We start from the raw sequence: 24,834 nt of genomic DNA on the forward strand, positions 1-24,834 counted from the left end.
AATATTAACACCAGCTTTCTCTAAATAATGGCTATAATGTTTTTACGATTAATATTACATATTTGATAATTTCACATATTCCTTAATCCAATAATATTTTAATATCTGCGGTAACAAGGGAAACCTACGCAGACTAACAATAATTGCAAACACTTAATATATGCCATGTTCTAGTCTAAGGACTTTATATATCTTAATTCAGGGGGAAAAACCCTCTCATTTCATGTGAGTATTACTTTTTTGTTATTTTGCTAGAGAAAGAAAAAAAATATTGTCCCAAATTTAAATTTATCACAAAATATTTTTGGACAGAAGGATTGCTTGCCACTTTTATTAAGGAAAGATCTGGAAGAAAGAGGACTGGACTACGAATTGGAAGGCTGGGGTTCTAGTTCTGGTTTTGTCATTTACTAACCTTGTCATTTACTAACCATGTATCTTGAACCAAGTAATTTAAAACATAAACCTGCTTCCAGGGTGATAGTCAAAATATTTAGCCACTGGTAAGGTATGGGCACCACCCAAACTGAACAGAAGCCTCACTAATCAGAATGGACACTGGTTATAAACAACCACTATGGTGGTTCTGTTACATATCAGCCTATTATTATCCCTGCCTGCCTCCTTATTGGGGAATACAATCCCCATTAATCCCCTTAACAGGGCTGCAACTCAGGTTGTGAAGACCAAATGAGTTAATATGTGTGAAATGCTTTAGGAAAAAGTTGTAATTGATGAATAATTATATATTATAGTTAGTAGTAAAAAACTTTGTTCAGTAGCTGTCAGAGCAAGAGATTATAGGTTCTAATCTAAAAATTATTACAATTAATTGTATAATGCTGAATTAATGTTTATGGTATATTCATTTAGATAAAGTCAGAACGGTATGGATGGAAGTAGGCCACCAAATACAAATAGTTAAAAAAACCAAGAAAACTAACAACGGTCTGGCAAAATATCTAAAAAATGTATGGGACTACCCCACTCAGTACAATTATCTTCTGCCTAACCACTGACATATCAGTCGGTAAATACTGAAAGCACACAATTTGAGTGTGCCCTTATTTCTCCTGAGATAGTAATATTATGGTTATCATAGGAGGCATTGTTTTTGTTACAAAGTTCTGACAAAATTCATGTTCACCCTCCCAACTCCAATACAATTATGAAGTCAAAGAAATTAAGGGCCAACCCTGTGGCCGAGCGGTTAAGTTCACGAGCTCTGCTTCGGTGGCCTAGGGTTTCCCCTGTTCGAATCCTGGGCGAGGACATGACACCGCTCATCAGGCCGTGCTGAGGCAGCATCCCACGTACCACAACTAGAAGAACCCACAACTAAAAATATATATACAACTATGTACTGGGGGGCTTTGAGAAAAAGGAAAAATAAAATCTGTAAAAAAAAATTAAGATAAACACTATAATGTTAAAATTGAAAATATCATCAGAACTCATTGTTTAAAAAATATAGATCTTCTAGCTCTGTCCACTGAAACAGTGTAAAAAGAATGACACCCTAATGACAATGAGCACGCTAGCTGTCCAAATTTTGGTTTCTAATTTTATTCTCCACTAAAAGGATCCACAACTCCTTTGAGATGGCTGACTCCAGTTTTGTGGCAGAGAAAGTACAAGGTGAGCCTAGGGCTCTTTTGGAGCCAGAGAACAGGGACACTTTGAAAATTTAATGAAGTTGTGACAGAAGGACACAAGAGCCAGCTTCAAGGTATTCCCACTGGACAAAACTGAAAATTTGAGTATCCAAAAGAATAACTGTTATGGATCCAAACACAATGAACCAATGAAAATTCATGAGACCGTATGCTACTTAAAAAACAAAGCCAGGAAAAACTCATATATCATTTGAGGCTACTAGCAAATCAACTCTGTTCTTTGAAAATTGGTAGTTAAAGGGAAAGAATTAAACATTTATCCTGCTTCTCCTGTAGGAACCCTATTTCAGAGTAACCAAATAGCCCAAAGTGATGAGGGAAAGCTTTACTTTATAGAATTCCAGCTGATAATGAAGAAGGAAGGATAAAATTAGCAAATCATCCCACAACTCCACGTAAAATTAATAATCAGGACAGAGATTATCAATTGGTGTTAATGTCATTGTTTTTTTTTTTTGAGGAAGATTAGCCCTGAGCTAACATCCGTGCCCATCCTCCTCTACTTTATACGTGGGATGCCTACCACACAGCATGGCTTGCTGATCAGTACCATGTCCACACGTGGGATTGGAACTGGCGAACCCCGGGCTGCCGAAGCAGAATGTGTGCACTTAACCACTGCACCACCAGGCCGGCCCCCAGGTCTTAATACCATTAAAGGGATGGTCGATGGGGAAATGGATAGTCATTTAATACCAAAATAGCTCCACACAGATTCCTTTCTAATCACAAGGCAGCACCTTTAACTGTACAATGGTGAGATCATGGTATTACCCTAATCCAGTGATCAATATGAACAATATGAATAATGGGTCCACCAGATATTGTGTGTCTCCTAATGTGACACAAAATGAAATACACAATTTCACCCTTAATGTGTTGTAGCCGAAAGTATTTAACTTGAATCCATTAGGCCTTTGGATAAAACCTCTAGTTTATAGAAAATGCAGGGGAGACAGAGGAACAAACTAAATGGCACCATGTGGAGGCAAGCAGAGAAATCCAGAGGTAGGATATTTTGTAAAACAATTGGCTCGACATCTTCAGTTAAGTCAGTGTTATGAAAATAAAAAGGGCGGGGGGGGGGAACTATGGTAGTTTAAAAAGCATTTAAGGGACCTAACAATGAGATGGAATACATGGTTCCGCATTGGACAAACCAGCTAAAAAAGGCATTTGGGGGATTATGGGAAAATTTGAAAATTGAACTGGGTGGTATATAAAATTTTACCGAGATGGGAAAGTAGAGATTGGTCACTAAAGCAAACAGGTTATAAAACAGCACGTACAGAGCTGGCCCTGTGGCCTAGTGGTGAGGTTTGGCACACTCCACTCCAGCCATCCGGGTTTAGCCCCCAGGCGCGGACCTACACCACTCACTGGCAGCCATGCTGTGGCAGTGACCCACATACAAAACAGAGGAAGACTGGCAAGATGTTAGCTCAGGGCAAATCTTCCTTAAGCAAAAAGAGGAAGATTGACAAGGGATGGTCACTTGGGGCGAATCTTCCTGAGCAAAAAATAAATAAATAAATAAAGTAAAATAGCCTGTACGGTATGACACTCCCGGTCAGAGACTGGACTGTCAGCAGTCAGAAAAGGCTCAGGGAATTTGCTGTTCAGTGCTCTGATGGTTTAATAAGGTAGTGACACTGGAATTATTCTGCTGTTCATCTTGCAGCAAGAATTTTTTCCAAAATCTATGTTCTGTTACTCATCCTTCTCTTCCATTTATATGGGTCATTTTAATTAAAGGACAACGGGTCACTTAAGCTGATTTCTTCATGAGTTGCTTTATAGTTAGTTATTCAACAAATATGTTTTGAGCACCTCTGTGCAGCCCCTTTTCTAAGTGCTACGTATACAGCAGGGAGCCAAACAGACAAAATCTCTGCCTTCATTAATCTCACGAAGCTAGATTTTTTAAAAATTAAAAACAACCTTTTATTATTACAAAAGCAACGAAAATGTATTATAAAAAGTAAAAGTTAGGAAAAAATACCATATTTTTACCACCCAGATATTATCATTCTTTTTTTTTTTTAGGAAGATGAGCCCTGAGCTAACTACTACCAATCCTCCTGTTTTTGCTGAGGAAGACTGGCCCTGAGCTAACATCCGTGCCCATCTTCCTCTACTTTGTATGTGGGACACCAACCACAGCATGGCTTTTGCCAAGCGGTACCATGTCCACACCTGGGATCCGAACTGGTGAACCCCGGGCCCACTGAGAAGTGGAATGTGCGAACTTTAACCACTGCACCACCACGCCGGCCCCCAGATATTACCATTCTTAATACTTTACCATGTGCATATATATATATATATATATATATATATATATATATATATGGGGTTTTTTGGGGCGGTTTTTTGGTGAGAAAGATTGACCCTGAGCCAATATCTGTTGCCAGTCTTCCTCTTTTTGCTTGAGGAAGATTGTTGCTGAGCTAACACCTGTGCCAGTCTTCCTCTATTTTGTATATGGGACGCCTGCCACAACATGGCTTGGTGAGCGGTATGTAGGTTTGCACCCAGGATCTGAACCTGCAAACCCCAGGCCGCCGAAGCAGAGCACACGAACTTAACACCTATGCCACCCAGCTGGCCTCGGGTTTGTTTTTTCAACCAAATTAGATCGGCTCTCTTGCTCACCTTGCTCCCTTTCTTTGGGAGATTATAGAGAAATGAGAGACTAGAAAGGGGGCGTGGTGGAGAGAGGTGGGACAGCAGAAACTAGACTGAAAACCCACCAGATAAGGACTCAAGAATCACTAGTAGTTGCTGAGTCTCTGAAGTGGTGATTCTGACCTAGACAGTTAAAACATTTTCACAGTTTACATCGTCTTTGGCTCTGAAAAGGCCAGTATATAAAAACATACTAGATTTTAAGTGTATTAAAGTGGATATTCAAAAGAATCTCTCTTCCTTCAAGGTCTCAAAGGAGAATAAAAATCAATATATGTATATTAAATTATGCATTGTGTGCAAGGTAAAAACATTAAGTTGGAAAATTTTTTAATATGGTAGAGTTGTGTGAAAAGATTTTCCTGAGTAAATTAGATTATCCTAAAGCAGATAAATGCACATATTTGTTAAGGAATAAAAGATGAAAAGTCATATACATACTGTTCGGAAATGGCTACTTAGATGGTCTAGCCTGCTAAATCTTTTCCCACAAGCTTGACACGGATACGGCCTTTCTCCTGTGTGACAACGAAGGTGGCGCTTTAGGTCTGCTTTCCGCTTCACCACGTGCGTACAGTATGGGCACTTGAATCGCATCCTGGGCAGATCATCTGTCAGGGGACAGTTTGATTAAATCACTGGAAAGTTCATAATAACAATTCTTTTTTTTTCTTTTTGAGGAAGATTAGCCCTGAGCTAACTGCTGCCAAGCCTCCTCTTTTTGCTGAGGAAGACCGGCCCTGAGCTAACATCCGTGCCCATCTTCCTCTACTTTATATGTGGGACGCCTGCCACAGCATGGCGTGCCAAGTGGTGCCATGTCCGCACCCGGGATCCAAACCAGTGAACCCCGGCCGCCGAGAATCGGAACGTGCGCACTTAACCGCTGCACCACTAGGCCTGCCCCCAATAATAACAATTCTAATAACATAAAGCATCCAAAAGGAGTTGGTGAATCGAATCTAGGAAATGTAGGAGAAAATAAGAAGAAAGAAATGTTATTAAGACTAGATTATCAATGTAATTGTAAGTACAGAACAATAACTTCCATGTTTGATATATTTACAAAGTCTGGGTAAATTTGAGACTGTCACACTCATCATTTTATATAATGTCAGAGTCACATTTAAAATTTTAGATTTAAACATTTTTTAATGTTTTTAAAATTAATTTAAACATTTAGATTTTTTTTTTCTGTTTTCCAAAGCTTTATTGAGGTGTAATTTACATGCAGTCAACTGAACACCTTTAAAGTGTACAGTTTGATGAGTTTTGACATTATATATAATCTGTGAATCCATCACTGTAATCAAGGTAATAAACATATCCATCACCCTCCAAAATTTCCTTTTCCTCCTCCTGTAATCCTACCCTCCAATCTCTCCTTGTGACCCCCGTCCCAAGGCAACCACTGATTTGTCACTATAGTTTAGTTTTCATTTTCTAGAATTTTATATAAGGAGAATCATACAATATATACTCCTTTCTAAAAATTTGGCTTCTTTTACTCAGCATAATTACTTTGAGAATTATCCATGTTGTTGTGTATCAGTAGTTCATTCTTTTTTTATTGCCAAGTAATATTCCTTTGTATGGATAAACCACAATTTATCTATTCACCTGGTTCTGGACATTTCCAGTTTTTGGCTGTGTTATGAACATTCACATTTATATTAGTGATTATAAATTATATTTATCATAAACTAATCCCTCTCTACTGATTCCACTTCCTTAGCATTTAAGCATTAAACATTTAGATTTTAAATGCAAAAAGGTAATACTGGATTTTAAAACTGTAGACAGATTTAAAAAGTAAAAGTATTTAATATTTAAGCTTTTAAGTAACTTGTTTTATTTACATATTTTTATCCCCTGGTACTATTCATATACTTGTAATATTTTTCTTTTAAACGTGAAAAAATTTCAAGGATCTTTAATTTTTGTCTTAAAACTCATATGTTTTCAAAATATTCGTTGTGACTGGAGGAAAACTTCATCAATTTATCAGCTGTTACATTCAGCTGGTCATTATTGAAGTTACATTTAAATAACCTAGAATTATAAAAGTGCACAGCCCAAATAAAGACCACTTTTTTGCTGTTTTAAAATGCAACAAAGATTTCCCATTTATGCACTTTCATTGCCTTCATCAATGGTTGGAGCAGGACCTTCAGTAAGCTCTATAATATGGCACAATTTCACATATTTTCAAGTTAGTAACCTACAGGAAAATGTGATTAGTAAAGATAATCAGGGTGCCTATTGTTTTAAAATACATTAGCTAAACGAAATTATTTTTAAAAATTTATATGACAACCAGGGAAACATGACTACTGACTAGCTATTTAGTGGCTGTTAAGGAATTGTTAATTTTGTTTAGGTATGATAATGGTATTGTAGTGGATTTTTTTAAAGATCATATTTTAAGGATACCTTCTGAAATACTTACAGATGAAAACTTCTGATGTCTGAGATTTGCTTAAAAATAATAAAGGGAGGGGCCAGCCCCACGGCGCAGTGGTTAAGTGCGAATGTTCCACTTCAGCGGCCCGGCTTCGCCAGTTTCGGTCCCGGGTGCAGACATGGCACCACTTGGCACACCATGCTGTGGCAGGCGTCCCACATATACAGTAGAGGAAGATGGGTATGGATGTTAGCTCAGGGCCAGTCTTCCTCAGCAAAAAGAGGAGGATTGGCAGCAGTTAGCTCAGGGCTAATCTTCCTCAAAAAAATTAATTAATTAATTAAATTAAATACAGGGAGGGGTTAGGAGTAGAGGTACAGATGAAATAAGATTGGCCATGAGTTGAAAGTCGTTGGGACTCAGTAATGGGTACGTGGAGGTAAATTATACTATTCTCTTTACTTTTCTATATGTTTGAAATTTTTCTAAAGTAAAAATTTTAAAATATCCAATCTAAATCTTATAATCTGCAGGAGTTTCATTTTATCATAATTTTCCTTTAAATTCACATGTAAACTATTAAGCAAATTTGCCAACTGATTAGTTGGGGGAGAAATCGGGTGACATGCAGTTCTTATCCCTATTTTCTACTTCAGTCTTATGGGGGTGAGGAGAGGATGACTTTGAAAGTGTCAACCTACATAATCTCTCTGCATTTTGCCACTATCATAAAAATGAGATGTCTCACGTTGTTGCTGCACATAGAATTACAGCATCAGTGTTATGGGTTATGTGTTGTTTTTTTAAATTATGTATTTATATCTTAATGTAATCAGATGTAGTCTTTTTTTTTCTTTTGAGGAAGATTAGCCCTGAGCTAACATCTGCTGCCAATCCTCCTCTTTCTGCTGAGGAAGACTGGCCCTGAGCTAACATCTGTGCCCATCGTCCTCTACTTTATATGTGGGATGCCTACCACAGCATGGCTTGCCAAGTGGTGCCATTGTCCACACCTGGGATCCAAAACAGCAAACCTCGGGCCAGCAAAGCAGAATGTGCACACTTAACCACTATGCCACTGGGCCGGCCCCCAGATGTAGTCTAATTTCTGTTAGATCTTGTGTCTGGGAACCTTTGCAAATATGCATGGTTGCTCTATTTAATTTTTCCATATAAAAATACTCCTTCCCCAGGGAATACTCAGAAAAAAAATACTTAAAGTGAAAATATGTGTCTTAGGAATTGAACCATTTAGAAAAGAGCTTTAAACATTTAACCGTAATCTAATCACCCACAGACACAGGTTTAGAAAATCATGGGTTTTGAATCTCAGAACTCTAGTGTTTTGACTGTTACTAAATTTATTCAATATTATTTTTAATATAAAAATTTTAAATTTACATTTTTTGAAATAAATTTTTTTAAAAATTAAATTAAAAAAAAATCACTTGGTTCAACTGCCCATAACACCTAAAAGTAAGGCCATGTTGAGATAAGTTGATTTATCTAAGAGTCTTGGAACCTGACTGAGGGAGTGATTCTCTTTTTGGGTACCTGGAAAATTTCTGGATGTGACATCAGATCCTTGACCATACTGATAGCCAACAGGAGTAGAGTCCATTTCAGCATCAATTTGTGCTGGTTCTTCAGCTTGGGAAATGTGGCTGGAAGAATCAGATGTCCGTGCTTCTCGTTTGCTTGACTTATAATGAGCAACTTCAGAAGGCTGGGACAACCTCAAATGTTTGGACTTTTTAATGGCATCTTTCCTTTGCTCATGCTTGGCCAACGGCTGCTGAGTATTCCTTTGGGAGGCTGGATGGTAATTATACTTACTCCAAGATTTTCCACTTATTATACCTGTTCCTCGATCTGGGCTTAGGTGAGAGTGCGGAGAACTGCTTTCCTCTTGCCAGCCACCGCTATAAAAAGAGGAACGTTCTATACCATTAGAATTGGCATCTTTATCGGAGAGACTGAAATAGCGATCTTTTTCTTTCTCGCTAATGTCTAATGAAGATTTAATAAAGGTCTTACATACACTAATGACATCGGTCATCTGAAGGAAGCTAGCAGCTGACATCACTTCTATGACATTCTGACCAGTAAGAGAGAGTTTGCCGGAATAGACGAAGTCCAGGATCACTGTAAAAGTGTCAGGGGAGAAAGCCTGAAACGTAGCTGTGGTTGGCTGACTCGTCTCCTTTGAATTCTGAGAAAGAAGCATTTTAAAGTAGCCACTACTGGCAAACAATACATTCCGGTGCGCTTTGAAGACCTTCCCTTCAACGAGGATGCTGCAATCACAGAACACGTCCTGCCTGCGCTGCTCATTCAGCTGTTGCAGGAGGTGCGACTGATGAGAGGAGATCTCCATTCTGCAGAGGAAGACACACGTGGTTACCCAAACGGAGCAACAGTGTTCTTCTAAGACGAGTCAACTAAAGTAATCATCAGAAACCTCTATCTTTTCTCCATTAAAACCACTTTCTTCTCAGAGAATATAGTCTCCAAGACACGAAGACAATAGATTTCAAGATATCATTAAGACTACCCCAGTGGTTATTAGATTGTTAGACAATTATTTGTTCAGTCAGTACACTTTATTGAGCATCTTCTATCAATCGAGCCTGTGGCTGTATGCTGAACTAAACAGGCTTGATTCTTCCCTTTGTGTAGTTTTCAATCTAGAGGGGGTATCGGGATTAAACAAATAGCCAGATGAAGTTATAAATGTCAAGTGAAGTGCTAAGACAGAAAGAGGGCCTATGAGCAGTATACAAGGGTAAACTAGTTTCGATTGGGATGGAGAGGGTTAAGGAATACCTCTGAGAAGTAACATTTGACTTGAGACCTCAAAGATGACCAGGAATTAAACGAATGAAGAGTGAAGGGAAAGATTTCGGTCCCAGCAAAATGGTGGTCTAGAAAGTGCTGAAACTTTCCTGCCACAAATCTCTAGAGATGCTTGCTAAAATATAAGCAAAATTTTTTAAATGTATGGCTGGGCTCGCAAGAAGGAATAAGAAATCTCTAGGTGGGGCTGGCCCTGTGGCCAAGTGGTTAAGTTTGTACGCTCCACTTCGGCGGCCCAGGGTTTCACTGGTTTGGATCCTGGGCGTGGACATGGCACCGCTCATCAGGCCACGCTGAGGCGGCATCCCACATGCCACAACTAGAAGGACTCACAACTAAAATATACAACTATGTACTGGGGGGATTTGGGGGAAAAAAGAAAAAAAAGAAAAAAAAAAGAAAAGAAATCTCTAGGTGCCAGAAGTGGAGAAGAAACAGAGCTGGAGGAGCAACATGGGCTTGGGTTTATATCAGTAACACAAGCTGGAACGCTCCAAGGACCACAACCTTAATGAAAAGGGACTAGTACCCTTTGCCTGTAAGTCCAGGGAAAGGGTAAAGAAAGTTTGTCTTTGCAGGGTCTTCGGTGGAAAAAAAAAGTCCCTAGATGAGATATTCAAACCCCAGATTGTACTCTGTGAGGTTCTGGAGTGCCAATGTATTTACCTGCTTGATGTGGGAAACCTCAAGCTGAAAAGTAACATGAGAATTAGTCCTGGGCTGGGGGTGTCCCTGGGGCACCTTGCAGGAGCAAATCCAAAGCTATCAGGAGGGACACTCAGAACCCAAGCCAGGTAGGAAATACACTCTGCTTAAGCTGAACTCAAAATCATTCCCCTCTTTATACAAAGTGGATCGTTTCCACCATCGCACCACCATGATGTCTAACATCTCCTATCTTAAAAACAAACAAGCAAATAAAAACTTTGCCTTGATTTCACATCTCCCTCTGGCTACTACTCCATTTCTCTGCTCCCTTCACACAACATTCGTTGCAAGAGTTTTTTGTTTTGTGGTTTTCATTTGCCCTCTTCACTTCTTCTCCCATTCTCTCTTGAACCCATGCCAATCTGGTTTGCATCCCCAGGCATCAAAACCAGTTTTCTAAGATCATTAGTAATTTGCATGTTGTCAGATCCATTGGCCATTTCTTTGTCCTCATTTTACTGACACAGTGGATCACTCTCTTCATCCTTAAACATCTTCTTCACTTGACTGCCAGGACACCACTTCTTCACCGTTCTTCTCCTACTGGCCACTCCTTCTCAGTCTCCTTTGCTGGTTCTTCATTTTCCTAATCTCTAAGTGCTGTGGGATTCAGGACATGCTACCCCAAAATGTGGCACTTTGGCATACTGAATATTTTGAATTGAAGGAGTTTGAGAAAACAGAAGCAGGAAGGTCACTCTGACACCCTCCACCCTTCTCCCCTGCAACAGGTCACAATCTCTCCTGTGAGAGGTGCCCTCCTTATACCCAGAGGAAGGAGCATCCTTATCTCAGAGACAAAGGGATGCTGAGAAGAATCTGAACAAACACAGATGAGTTTCCCCCAGTTTACTAAACTTACCTCATACTCCTTAACCTACCACATTCCTCCACGACTGTCGACTCTTCCTCAAACCTAGCATAAAAATACTCGGGTCTACCTGTTTCTTCAGGGCTTCATTTCCTTATGAAGGCTTCCATGTCACATAAAACTTATATTAAGTAAATCTGTTTGCATTTCTCCTGCTAATCTGTCTTTGTTAGTTTAATTTTCAGACCCAGCCAGGAAGAGAGTGAAAGAAAATTTTTCCTCCTCTGCAGCTGCAACGCCCCAGGCCTCAGGCCTCAGACCTCCTCCTCTCTACTGATATCACTCCCTAGAGGAGCCCATCCAGTCTCACCGTTTTAAATACCATCTTTGAGCTTATGACTCACAAATTTACATGTCTACCCCCAACCTCTCCCTGAACCTCAGACTCATGTGTCTATTTACCTGCTTCTCCACTTAGGCGTTTAAGAAGCATCCTAAAGCTCAACATATCCAAAACCATACTCCATTCACCCTCACCTGAAACCTGCCTTTCTTATCTCTTAGCCATCTCAGGAAATGGTAACTCCATTCCAGTTGTTGACACCAAAAACACTGAGTCATCTTTGACTCCGTGTTGTGAGCTTTACCTTCAAAACAAATACAAAATTCTGCCACTTCTGTCCCTTACTGCTGTTACCATCTTGACCCAGGTCACCGTCACCTATCGTCAATAGCCTCCTAATTAGTCTCCCCGCAACTTCAGTCTAGAGCGACCCTTCTAAAACAAGTGAAATGACGTTACTCCTCTATGCAACGCCCTCCCTTGGTTCCCCACCTAACTCTGAAGCTCTTCTCATGACCTAGATGGCCCTACATGTCCTGCATCTCCCCCCTCCCGGTACCTCTCTGTCCTCACAGCCTCTGCTCCACCCTGATGCACTGCATTCCAGCTAAAGGCCTTCTGCTCATTCCTGAACATTCAAGGCGTGTTCCTGCCACGCAGCCTTTGTACTCACCCTTCACACTGCTTGGAAATTCTTCCCCCAGATATACATGTGGCTCACATTCTCACATCTTTTAGGTCTCTGCTCAAATGTCATCTTATCAGAGAGCCTTGCCTTTACCATCCTGTATAAGCACCCTCCCACTCTCTATCCCCTTATTGATTTGTTTATTGCCTGTTTTCTCCTACTAGGATTTAAGGTCCAAGAGAGCAAAGATTTTGCCTCTTGGCAAAACAAAGGTTTTGTTTAGTTATATGTCTCCAGTTCCTTGAACAGCACTTGAGCACACAGTAGATGCTCAGCCAACGTTGTTGCATGAATAAATCAAAAATGTTAAAACATACAAGGAAACCATTCTTTAGGAAGAACAATTAGCAGGCATAACAGGAGAATTAGAACCCCAAGAATTTCAGAAAACAGAACGAAAATCTGATAGACTCTTACATAAGTATGTTTAAAATGGTCAAAGAGATAAAAGTTGATATAGACTAGCACACAGTTATGAACATAGACACGAGACAAAAGTAGCCTGATTTGCAAGTCTAGCTCCCCCACTTACTAGCTGTGTGAACCTGGGCAATTTATTTACCCTCTGTATCCCTGTTTCCTCATCTGTAAAATGAAACAAAAAACAGCACTTATTTCATATGATTATTGTGAGGACTGAATGAACTCAAAACAGAGTTGGGCATGTAGTAAACACTCCACAAACATTAGCCATTCTCCTTTTACTTTGCTTTATTATTATTATCTACAAGAAAAGAAACCAGGAAAAAAAGAAGAGGCAGGTGTGAAGAGGAACTGAATGTATTTAATACATGAAAAATATAATTAATGAAATTAAAATGCCTCATGTTGCAAAATGGCTGCCCATCTCCAGCCTCATGTTCACAATCCTGGCGGGAAAAAGACAAAAAGACAAAAGGCAATTGTCAGCCCAGTCTGTCTTCTTTTTTATCAGGCCAAAAAAAAAAAAAAAAGCTTGCCTGAATGCCTCATCCAGGGGACTTACACTTGCAACTCAATCTTCAGAACCATGTCACCTGATTTTTAAATGTGCCCTCACACTCACTAATAGTATATATTAATTTTCACTTTTTCATTTTTACCAACACTTAGTGTTAGCAGACTTGTTAATTTTGCCAGTCTTAAGGATGTGTAAGCGGTATATCACTGCTTTTATTTGCACGGACTGAACAACTTTTAATGTTTGTTGATCATGATTCAGTGAATTGCTTGCTCATTACATTGTTCTTAACTAACACTGCATAACACTAACCACAAAAACAATGTTCTACAATAACAAATATTTAGTTAGCTCACATGCCTGTGGGTTGGCTGATTTAGGCTGGACTTATGAGGGCAGCTCTGCTAATCTAGCCTGGGCTCACTCGCATCTCTAGGAGTCAGCTGATTTAGGCTGGACATTGATGGGACAGCTCGTCTAGGGTGGTTGTGTTATTACAGCCTCACATCTTCCTCCTGGGACCAGTGGGGCTAGCCTGGACAATTTCTTCTCACGACAATGGCAGAAGTACAAAAGACCAAGTGGAAACACATGCGGCCTCTTAAGGCTTAGGCTGCAACTGGCACACTGCCGTACCTACATAGTCTCCTAGACTACAGCGAATCACAGGGCAAATCCAAGGTCAAGGGAAGAAGAAAGATCCTCTGCTCTGTTAGCAGGAAGAACTGAAAAGTCACGCAAGAGAGGGTGTGAATATAAGCAGGGGTGATGAACTGGGGCCAATAATGCTATCTACACAATATCTTATTTTTTCAATTGGGTTTTCTTTTTCTTATTGACTTACAGGTATCCTTTATATATCCTATATACTAATCCTTTATCACTATACGCCTTCCAAATATCCTCTCCCACTCTGTCTTTTTAAGTTTATTTAAGGTAGTTTTCATTAAAAAGAAGATTGGTTTTAATATAGTCAAATTTATCAATCTGTTGATAGCATATGTTTTCTGTATCTTGTTTAAGAAATCCCCTATCTTCAGGACACAAAGTTTTTTTTTTTGTTTTTTTGGAAGATTAGCCCTGAGCTAACTGCTGCCAATCCTCCTCTTTTTGCTGAGGAAGACTGGCCCTGAGCTAACATTCATGCCCATCTTCCTCTACTGTATATATGGGACGCCTGCCACAGCATGGCTTGCCAAGCGGTGCCATGTCCGCACCCGGGCTCTAAACCGGCGAACCCCAGGCCACCAGAGGTGAACGTGTGCACTTACCTGCTGTGCCACCAGGCTGGCCCCACAAAGATATTTTTTAAAGTTCTATTTTTCACTTTTGAAGATTTAATCTACTATTTATTTTGCTTATGGTATTTAATTTTTTTCACATAGATAACCAATTTTTCTGGCACTATTTATGGAACAGTGTATCCTTTCCCCACTAATTTGTAACTGCTACCTCTGTTATACATCTAGTTTCCACAAATTCATGGATCTATTTCTGAGCTGTCTGTTCAGTTCGTTGGTCTATTTACCTATCTCTGCACCAATACTTCACAGTATTAATTACCAAAACTTTAAAACAAATCCCCTTGGGGGCTGGCCCGGTGGTGCAGTGGTTAAGTTCACATGTTCCGCTTCTCAGCGGCCCGGGTTCGAAGGTTTGGATCCCGGGTGCAGACATGGCACCACTTGGCAGGCCGTGCTGTGGTAGGCATCCCACATATAAAGTAGAGGAAGATGGGCACAGATGTTAGCTCAGGGCCAGTCTTCCTCAGCAAAAAGAGGAGGACTGGCAGTAGTTAGCTCAGGGCTAATCTTCCTCAAAAAACAAAAAAAACAAAAAAAACCAAATCCCCCTACCTAGTTCTTCTTCAAATAACATTTTTTAAAAATTCTGATTGGTCCTTTGTTCTTCCATATAAATATTAGGATAAGCTTATCAAGTTTCCCTAAAAAAATAAAAAGATACTCTATAGGGATTTTTTTCTGGAATTGAATTGAATTTATAGACTAATTTAGGGAGAGCTCACATCTTTGTAATGTTGAGTCTTACCATCCATGAACATGGTATAATTCTCAAGTTATTCACATCTACTTTCATATTCTTTAGTAGTGTTTCCATATTTTCTCTATCAAGATCTTGCATGTTTTTGGTAGATTTATTTCTACTGCTTATAGGTTTTATTGCTATAGTTAATGGGTACTTTTTTCTACTGCATTATTACCGGTTTCTAGGCTTGCTATTGATATCTGGGTTTGGTTTTTTTTTTGCCTCTAAAAAAATTTTTTTATGCTTTTTGGTGAGGAACAATGGCCCTGAGCTAACATCTGTTGCCAATCTTCCTCTTTCTTTTTCCTTCTTCCCTGTAGCCCCAGTGCAGAGTTGTAAGTCATTCGAGTTCTTCTATGTGGGACACTGCCACAGCATGGCTGGATGATAGGCATGTAGGTCCACACTCAGGATCTGAACCAGCAGACCCCAGGCTGCCGAAGTAGAGGGTGCGCACTTAACCACTCATTCATGGGGTCGGCCCCTGATAGCTGTATATTAATTTTGTATCTGGCAACCTTCCTAAAGTTTCTTATTAGCTCTAATAATTTATCCAAGACTTTCTGGAATAGTCTCTATAGATAATTATATGCCTGCCAATAAGGACAGTTTTATTTCATCTGTTTCCATTTTTCATCTTATTGCTTGTGTTTGTCCTAACACATGGGCAAGGATCTCCCATAAAGTGTGGAATAGAAACCACGATAGCAGGCATCATCGACTGAATGGAAATGCTGCTAAAATTTCACATTAAGAATGATGTTTAGTGTAGAAGTTTGACAGGTACTTTTTAATTCCAATTTGCTAAATTTTTTATTATAAATGAGTGCTAAATTTTATTAAATGTTTACTCCGTATTTGTATGTTTTTTCCTCTTAATCTGTGTATTAGTTTCCTAGGGCTGCTGTAACAAAGGACCACAAACTGAGTGACTTAAACAATAGAAATTTATTGTCTCACATTCTGGAGGCTAGATATCCGAAATTAAGATGAGCAGGGCCACGTTCCCTCTGAAACCCGTAAGGGAGCGATGCGTCTTTGCTTCTGCCTACCTTCTGGTGGCCCCAGGCATTCCTTGGCTTGTGGCAGCATATCCCCAATCTCTGCCTCCATCTTCGCGTGGTCATCTTCTTCCTGTGTGTTTCTGTGTCTTCACAAAGAATTCTCTCCTCATATAATGTTTTCTTACAAGGGCACTAGCCATCTTGGATTAAGAACCCACCCTACTACTCTAGGATGACCTCATCTTAACGAATTACATCTGCAACAACCCTATTTCCAAATAAGGTACTGAAGGTTAGGACTTCAACATATCTTTTTGAGGGGAACACAATTCAATCCATAATAATTTGTTAAAATGCTCTACTACATTAATAGATTTTTTGGATGTTGAATGATCTCTGCATTCCTGAAATACTCTAACCCAGTCCTTACCTTTATTTTTCTACTTATTCATAGACTAAAAAGGTAAATTTTCTGGTTTTTCAATTCTCCAGTAATTCTAGGTTGAACTGTGTATCCCCTCAAAATCCACGTCTACCTGGAACCTCATAATGTAACCTTATTTGGAAATAGCATCGTTCCAGCTATAACTGCTTGAGATGAGATGCTGGATTAGGGGGAGCCCTAAAATCCAATGACTGGTATTCTTATAAAAAGAGGAGAGGACACACAAATACCCACAGGAAAGAGAGCTTTGTGAAGAGAGAGATAGAGATTGGCATGATTCAGCTCTAAGCCAAGGAACACCTGGAGCCACCAGAAGCTGGAGGAGGGAAGGAAGGCTTCTCCTCTAGAGCCTTCAGAGGGAGCAAGGCCCTGCCCACAGCTTGACTTCTGACCTCCTGTCTCCAGAACTGAGCGAATACATTTCAGTTGTTTCTAAGTCACCCAGTTTATGGTACTTTGTTGCAGTAGCCCTAGGAAGCTAACACAAAATGCATGTAATTGCCAACATTCAACTGTTTTTGACCAATAAAAATAGTAATTTCAAATAGTTGACCTAAAATCTTTATTTATTTATTTACTTATTTTTTGAGGAAGATTAGCCCTGAGCTAACATCTGCTGCCAATCCTCCTCTTTTTGCTGAGGAAGACTGGCCCTGAGCTAACATCTGTGCCCATCTTCCTCTACTTTATATGTGGGACACCTACCACAGCATGGCGTGCCAAACGGTGCCATGTCCACACCTGGGATACGAGCCGGAGAACCCTCGGCCGCCGAAGCAGAACGTGCGAACATAACCGCTGCGCCACGGGGCCGGCCCCCAAAATCTCGACTTAAAATGAATAGGTGAAAGGGAAAAATATTTATTTCTGTATTAACAGAAGCTGTTGCTATTTAAAAGCTGTCATTTTGTTTCAGTGGACATTTTTGTTTGCCAGCCTGTTACATAATTTCCCTTCTGTTTATTCATTATTCTATTCGTAATACTCCTTCTACTCACTCAATGGCTTTCTCTGGTAATAGCTCCCCAACTTTTCTTAAGAGGATCACCCCTTCACCTCTTTGGGTTGTGATAATTTGGGAGATATTGACTCAAGTAATCACTCCAGAGGCTGACCTGTGACCTAGACCTGACAAATCAGAGCACTGCATTCCCATGGCCAGTTACTGGTTTTGGGATGGACACATCAAGCAAGGCAAGTGAAGGAGGTTCAATCAAAGTGAATCTTAGCATTTTTATTGGAGCAACTGGACAAGAAGACCACTCTTGCACAGGTGTGAGGATGGGAGCCTGTGGCTAACTGTAGCTGTTTTGCCACTGTGAGGAGAGAGCCTACATGTAAAAGGACCAACACTGAGGAAGGCAGAGCAGAGAAAGAGAGAAAGGCCAGAAGATCCCATGGACATTGTTTTATTCCCCACACCAGAAGTTGGTCATTTTTTTTCTGTAAAGGGCCAGACAGGAAATATTTTAGCATTTGTGAGTGTGTGAAATTGTGATTTATAATAAATACATATTTTGGACTTCATCCATGGTTCCTGGCTCATAGCTCCCCAAACCCTTGGAATTTCCTAAGCAATAAGAGCAATGGGAGCCTCTTTCGTTATATTTGGTCTTTTGTCCTCAGTTCCTGAAATGCTCAGAGCCTTAAAGGTGAAATGGGTGTCTTGCTATTCATAAGAAGTCCCTTTCAACCATAACTGTGTTTATGTTAACGAGGTGACTTTTGGAAATCCTCTAAAGATTGGGGGGGGGGGGGTGTGGACTGGTTGCCAGGGAAACCAACCATTCTATTAGATCAGACTAATTAGATGAGATTATATTAGAGCGTTGGAATTTTCAGTCCCAAGTCTTGACCTCTGGGGAGGGGAGAGAGGCTGGAGGTTGAATAAATCACCGATGGCCAATGACTTAATCAATCATGCCTATGCAGTGAACCCTATGTAAAAACCCAAAAAGACAGGTTTGAAGAACTTCCAGGTTGGCGAACCAGAATGCATCCAAGCTACACAGGGACAGATCCTCCCGCGTGGGAGCCGCCGTCCTGTGTGTCTCTTTATCTAGCTGTTAACTCATATCCTTTAATATCCTTTGTAATAAACCAATAATCTAGTAAGTAAAGTGGTTTCCCGAGTTCTGTGAACCACACTAGCAAACTAATCAAACCCAAGGAGGGGGTTGTGGGAACTTCTGATCATAGCCAGTCAGTCAGAAGCACAGCTACCAACCTGGACTGGCATCTGAAGTGGAGCAGACTTGCGGGACTGAGCCCTTAACCTATGGAGTCAGATGCTATCTCCAGATAACTAATGTCAGAATTGAGTTGAATTAGTGTTGGAGAATCGCTAGGTGTGGGGTAAAACTCACACATGGTGGTGGGCTATAGATCTCGCTCACAACTACTCGATTCCACTATATCACTCAATTCTGCCACTGTAGCACAAAAGCAGCCACAGACAAGATGAGAAGGAATGGGCATGGGTGTGTTCCAATAAAGCTTTATTTACAAAAACAGCTACAGGCCACCTTTTGCCAACTCCAGCCCCAGAACCAGCCATGCCTTAAGCTTGGACTTTTCAGTTACTCAAACCAATGAATGCCCTTTTCCTTAAGCCAATTTGAGTTGGCTTACCCTTTACTTGTAAACAGAGAATCCCAATTTATAAGTGACTTCTGAAGACTCTGAAGTTTTGGGGGTAACTTCCATCTTAATTACTAGAGCAACTTTTCTTTGAAAATCTACTCCTAACCCTGAAAGCAAACAAAGTCTGTTTCATAGAGGAATGATTAATTGATGTCCAAGTCATTGCCAATTCTTTTCCAGACATAAAACTGCTATTTAAACACTTTAATTCTATTCTTAGAAGTTTTAGTAATTCGTTGGGGGAAAACACAGACTTTTTTTTTTAGCTCAAGTTTCAATAAGAATTTGCTTTCCAGGCAATCTGTAGAAGTTCTAAGTGAGCATCAGTATTGTTAAGAGTCACAAACGGTAGTCCGTGTGTACAAATTTATTTAAACAGGTTTCTAACTGAGAGTTGATAGGGAGTGGGAGGATGTTTAACAGTGAAAGCAAAATAGAAAATTATCTTCTCCTGACTGGAGAGACTTGGGCGCTGCCTTTGACAAGGGGAAGGAGCAACAGAGGACCTCTGAAGGGAAAGGCTGAGAGCTGTGGAGAATGACATCAGCAGCAGGCTATGTCCAACAGCGGTCACAAGATTATTCCCTAAAGTGAAATACCCAAAATTGGCAGCTGAATTCCTAGTGCTATATACTCCAGTCCTGAAAAGGAGGATACAATTTCAAGATAGGATTAAGAGTGAGTTTAAGGGGCTTAATGGAAGGACTCCAATAGAGGAAAAGGAAAAGGAAATTCACATACACACACACAGAGAGAACAACTGGGAGCAAACGTATGGTTCACACACACACACACACACAAACAACTAGGGAACACATGTACGGCAGGGAAGAGACAGAGAACAATCAAGAATGGCCCTGGGGTCAGCCCCATGGCTGAGTGGTTAAGTTCGCACACTCTGCTTCGGGGTTTTGCTGGTTCAGATCCTGGGCACGAACATAGCACCGCTCATCAGGCCACGTTGAGGTGGCGTCCCACATGTCACAACTAGAAGGACCCACAACTAGAATATACAACTATGTACTGAGGGGATCTGGGGAGAAAAAGCAGAAAACAAAACAAAAGAAAAAGAATGGCCCTAAAGTTTATGGCCTGAGTACTGGCAAAATGGAGCTGCCATGTATTGAAATGGGGAAGAGGAGGAGAGGGGCAGGTTGTGAGAGCTGGTGTCTGGAGCTCAATTGTGGACATATTAAGATTAACACGTCCTGCTATTCATCCAATAAGAGATAAAGAGTAGGCAGCTGAATATATGAGTAGAGTTGAGGAAATAGATCTAGGCTAGGGATATAAGATGGGCAATCATCAGCATATAGATGGTGTTTAAAGTCATGAGATTAGATGTGATTACCAAAGGAGACTGGCTGCTTAGACTAGAATGAGTCCCTGGCATTCCAACATTTAGAGGGCAGGGAGATGATGAGGAATAAGCAAAGGTACCTGGAAGGAAAGCCAGAAAGAAAGGAAGAAACACATATCCTGTAACTGAAGAAAGTGCTTCAAGGAAGAAGGGATGATCAATTGTGTTAGTTTTGTAGTAAGACGAGGACCAAGAGTTGACCACCAGACTTAGTGGGATATGTGTGTGTGTTAGAGTGGATTTAAGGGAGAATGGGATACAGAAACCATGGGAAAAAAGTACACACAACTCATTTCAAAGAGTTTTACTGTAAAGAGAGAATAAGCAAGGAGGTGGAAGTAAGGGGAAGTGGGATCAAGACCAAAAAATCAAAAAATAGCTGAAGAAAGAAGTTTCCAATGAAGCAAGAAGGGATGAGATTAAGAACACAACTAAAACGGTTACCCTTAGAAAGGATCAGTGAGCGGTGGGAGGAGAGGGTACCCTCTTTGCAACCAGAAGAGAGAATGAAAACGTGTACAGATAGCTCAGAGAAGGGGCTGTTCAGATGGAAGCTCATTTCAGATGCCTTTGATCTCTACGTAAAATATAATTATTTGTGAAAATGATGAGGATGGGGAAAACGGAGTAGAATTACAGTAGTTAATATAAAAGTGTATATCTGACTTTAATCTACTCTGATTTATACTTTTCACTTAAATCATACAAGTATCACAGCACAAGCTGAGCTTGAACCACAGCAGATACTCAATAAATATTCAGTGGGTTTCTATTAGTGAAACTGTTTCATTGATAGACTATAGCAGCTGACAGGCAGAAGGTGCCATTTTTCTTTAACCTGCCCATCTATGGCTGAATAAGTTTGTTCTTTGCTCTTGTAAGGAAGCAGGGCTCTCATAAATAAGGCAACTGATTTTGGTTTTGGTTTCTGTACTCTTATTTACTCATTGTTTTTAAGCCCCACAACTGCCCTTTTATATTCTCCTCTATTCTGATGAGGCCGAGAGTCTGCAGACTACATTACCCAGCATCTCTCATCAGCTGGCTTCCTGTAAGATATGCTGAATGGGTCAGTAGTGGGAGATCAGAAGACCAAAGAAAGAGGGAAATTTCCTGCTGCTAGCTCTGGTGATTGCTGGAGTAGCAGCAGAATGGACCACAGCAGCTCTGGCAGATGCAGAATCTTTTTGGTGGTTCCACCTCTGATGGAGGTGGCACCTCTTCAGCGGATCCAAGACTGACCATGTCTCCAACAGTGTGGCACTAGGTACAGGCTCAACGGCTCCAGCTTCAAGGGGCATTGCAAATTGTGATCTCTGAGTATCATTTCCTTCTTTCTCTTTGTTTCTCTAGACCCCAGCCTCATTTGTGCTCCTCCAGGCCTTCCCACACCGTTGTAATTTCCTGTATTAAATGATCTCTGTCTGGAATATCTAGAATGGCTTCTGTTTTCTGAATAGGACTCTTACTACATAATCGTGGTGACAGAAAAGGTCCCAGGAAATAGACTCTGCAAAATAAAATTTTGGGAATGGTTTGCTGATTTTCTGAGCTTGAAGAGAGTGATGGCCTTATTGCCAATGGAAAATGGAAATACTGGTAATCAGTGTCACATAGCAGCATTATGATTACTTACCTTATCACCAGAGTTTGCTTAGGATGAATTCCTATTGAAGGCAAAGCTTTGGGAGACCAAGTGGCTGCTGCAATGGACCATCGTGATAGTAACGATGACTACAAGGACTCGGGAGGCTAGCTGCTTCTGATTGTGCTGCAGCACTTAGAAAAAGGAGACGACAAGCTCCAGGCTTTAAACTCTCAGCTCAAGTCACCATCAGAGAACCGAGAACTTTGACGGTGGCCCTAAAGGAACCTCTTTGTGAAGTCACAGTGTGGATATAGTAAAAAATTAGACTCCAAATGTAATTGTGTGGGTTGCAAGATTACAGCATAAGTGGATTTTACATCCTGACCGCATCTCTTGTGTGAAGGAGACCCTGAGATGTGGACTATGAATATTTGAATAGTTTCAGACAATCTGAGAACCTCGCACCTCTAAATTCCCATGAGCCTCCCTTGCCAGAGGAGCAGCCTCTCCTTCTTTGTCTGGGGAGACTAGCTTTCCTCTTCTTGAAGACTCTGTAATAACTCACCTAAGACAATTACCCTGCAAGGGGAGGCCAATTTCCCTCCAGACACACGTCACCACCCCTCATTGCCGTGAGACTATAACCAGAGTCAGATCCCAGTATTTTCCAGGGGGGAAAATGCAAAAATATCATGCAAGAGGAGATAATTTATACATCAAAATTAGATTTTTCTAATTTACCTTGGCACAAACATGAGAATATGTTTGGTAACGGATTCTGATGGATAGAATGCTGAAATAGGCTGGGTTTACTGATACGGGTGCGCTGACCAGACATTCTGGATTTTATGTGTCAGTTCAATTGGGAATGGCTCTAAAAAGTTGTTTCACTGGCTGACTGTAACTTGAACTCAAGGGTAGAAAATATTCAATGAGGTTGAGATGTCAGAACTTCTGGTATAATGTGGAGGAAAAAACTCACATGTCCAGAGGACACTTCCTTCACTGAGATGCTGTGGCTCTCATCTGTAGGATGGGGATGACAAAGGCAGATGTCCTCACTAAAATGGGGATGACGAGATCCCCACATGGCAAAGGCCAGGTGACAGTGGTTAAATGCCAGAGACAACTATACACAATTACCATAGGTATAGGAGGTGTGCATCTTTGGTGATGGCTAATTGATCGCGTTGTTTCTGGGACTTGTCTAGATGAACATCCAACTAAAGTTTGAAATTGATTGTTTAACCAAAAAACCAACCAACAAACTAAAGCAAAAACAAACAGAAACTCTAGGTCTACTGAGCAGGAATCTGACTTGATTTGTCATATTGGAGCATGAGAGCCTGTCATCCATACCTCAGATCTAAGCCAATTTATGGAACTGAATTTTTATTATTATTATTATTTTTGCTGAGGAAGATTTGCCCTGAGCTAACACCCACTGCCAATCTTCCTCTTTTTGTATGTGAACCGACACCACAACCTGGCCACAGACAGACGAGTGGTGTAGGTCTGCACCCGGGAACCTAACCCAGGCTGCCGAAGCAGAGCACACTGAACTTAACCACTAGGCCACTGGGGCTGGCCCCAGAACTGAATTTCTAGAACCTTTGATTGTGTACACTACCACAAGTACATACTGGAAAATTTCCTTCAAGTCTTCCTCAAAGGGACCTGAAATAATGTCCTAGTAAGTCATTACTAAACGAATGGAAATGAAGCCATTTTCTAGGATGAATGAACACTGGGAAAAGGGAAATATCTAGACATTTCAGGGATTGCTAGACATTCGTTGTAAATTGCGGCTACTCCCCAGGCACCCAAGACACCACTGGGATCCACCGAAGTAGCGGCTTATCAAGGTCAAGTGACGGATAGAGTTCTGGTCTGAGTCCATCTCACCCTATGGCTATTTCCACAGCTTCTGAAGTACAGGTCCGAAAGTCCTACTTAGCAACAGGCAGAAGCCCCATATTTGCTCCCTGATCATGGTGTGAGGGCTATTATGGTAAAAAGGAACAGACAGAAGTTCTTAACCTCCCCTCTCTACCAGGGTGAACCAAAACCAATATTGCATCTCTCAGGGATATGCAGAGATTAGTTTCCCACCAAAGGCTTCAAAGATATTAGGGTGGTGTTTCCTATCACTTCTGCAATTAATTCGCCTATTTGGCCCCTGCCGCAGGTGGATGGGTCTTAGGAGACTGACTGCAGATTACAGTATACTTAATCAGTGGGTAATTCTCATTGTAGCTGTTGTTCTAGGTATGATCCTTCTATTGAAACAAATCCACATAGAACCTGGCGCTTAGAATACAGCCATTGACCTGGAGAGATGCTTTTGTCTCTATATGGATTAGCAAGACACACGAGCAGCAGTTTGCTTTTGCCTGTCAGGGACAGCAGTTCGTTACAGTGATGACATAATGCTGACCGGACATGATGAGCAGAAAGTAGCAATTATCTTAGACACCTTAGTAAGACAGAGCATGTTAGAAGGTGGCAGATAAACACCATGAAGATTAATGGTCCTGCCTCCTCACTGAAATTTTTAGGGGTCAAATGATCTGGGATATGTTGGGATTAGTCCAATCCAAAGCAAAAGAGAAACTGCTGTACCCTGTACCACCC

The 24,834-nt window shown here is 40.7% G+C and overlaps 2 protein-coding genes across 10 annotated transcripts in view; one reads left to right on the forward strand and one right to left on the reverse strand.

The window, feature by feature from the left end:
- ZBTB8OS (zinc finger and BTB domain containing 8 opposite strand) overlaps positions 1 to 24,834 on the forward strand; it is a 77,822-nt gene that overhangs the window by 29,162 nt on the left and 23,826 nt on the right. The window lies entirely within an intron of this gene.
- The window catches only part of ZBTB8A (zinc finger and BTB domain containing 8A), a 62,049-nt gene that overhangs the window by 4,350 nt on the left and 32,865 nt on the right, over positions 1 to 24,834 (reverse strand). For all 6 annotated transcript variants that reach the window (XM_070610378.1, XM_070610377.1, XM_008521865.2 and 3 more), the window contains 2 exons: positions 8,323 to 9,146; positions 4,806 to 4,975 (listed from right to left, as the gene is read on the reverse strand). In XM_070610378.1, the coding sequence (XP_070466479.1) occupies positions 4,806 to 4,975; positions 8,323 to 9,145 (993 nt within the window). In that variant the 5' untranslated portion in view covers position 9,146. The remainder of the gene's footprint in view (positions 1 to 4,805; positions 4,976 to 8,322; positions 9,147 to 24,834) is intronic.

This window comes from Equus przewalskii, chromosome 2 (genome assembly GCF_037783145.1).
Source record: "Equus przewalskii isolate Varuska chromosome 2, EquPr2, whole genome shotgun sequence".
Lineage (NCBI taxonomy): Eukaryota > Metazoa > Chordata > Mammalia > Perissodactyla > Equidae > Equus > Equus przewalskii.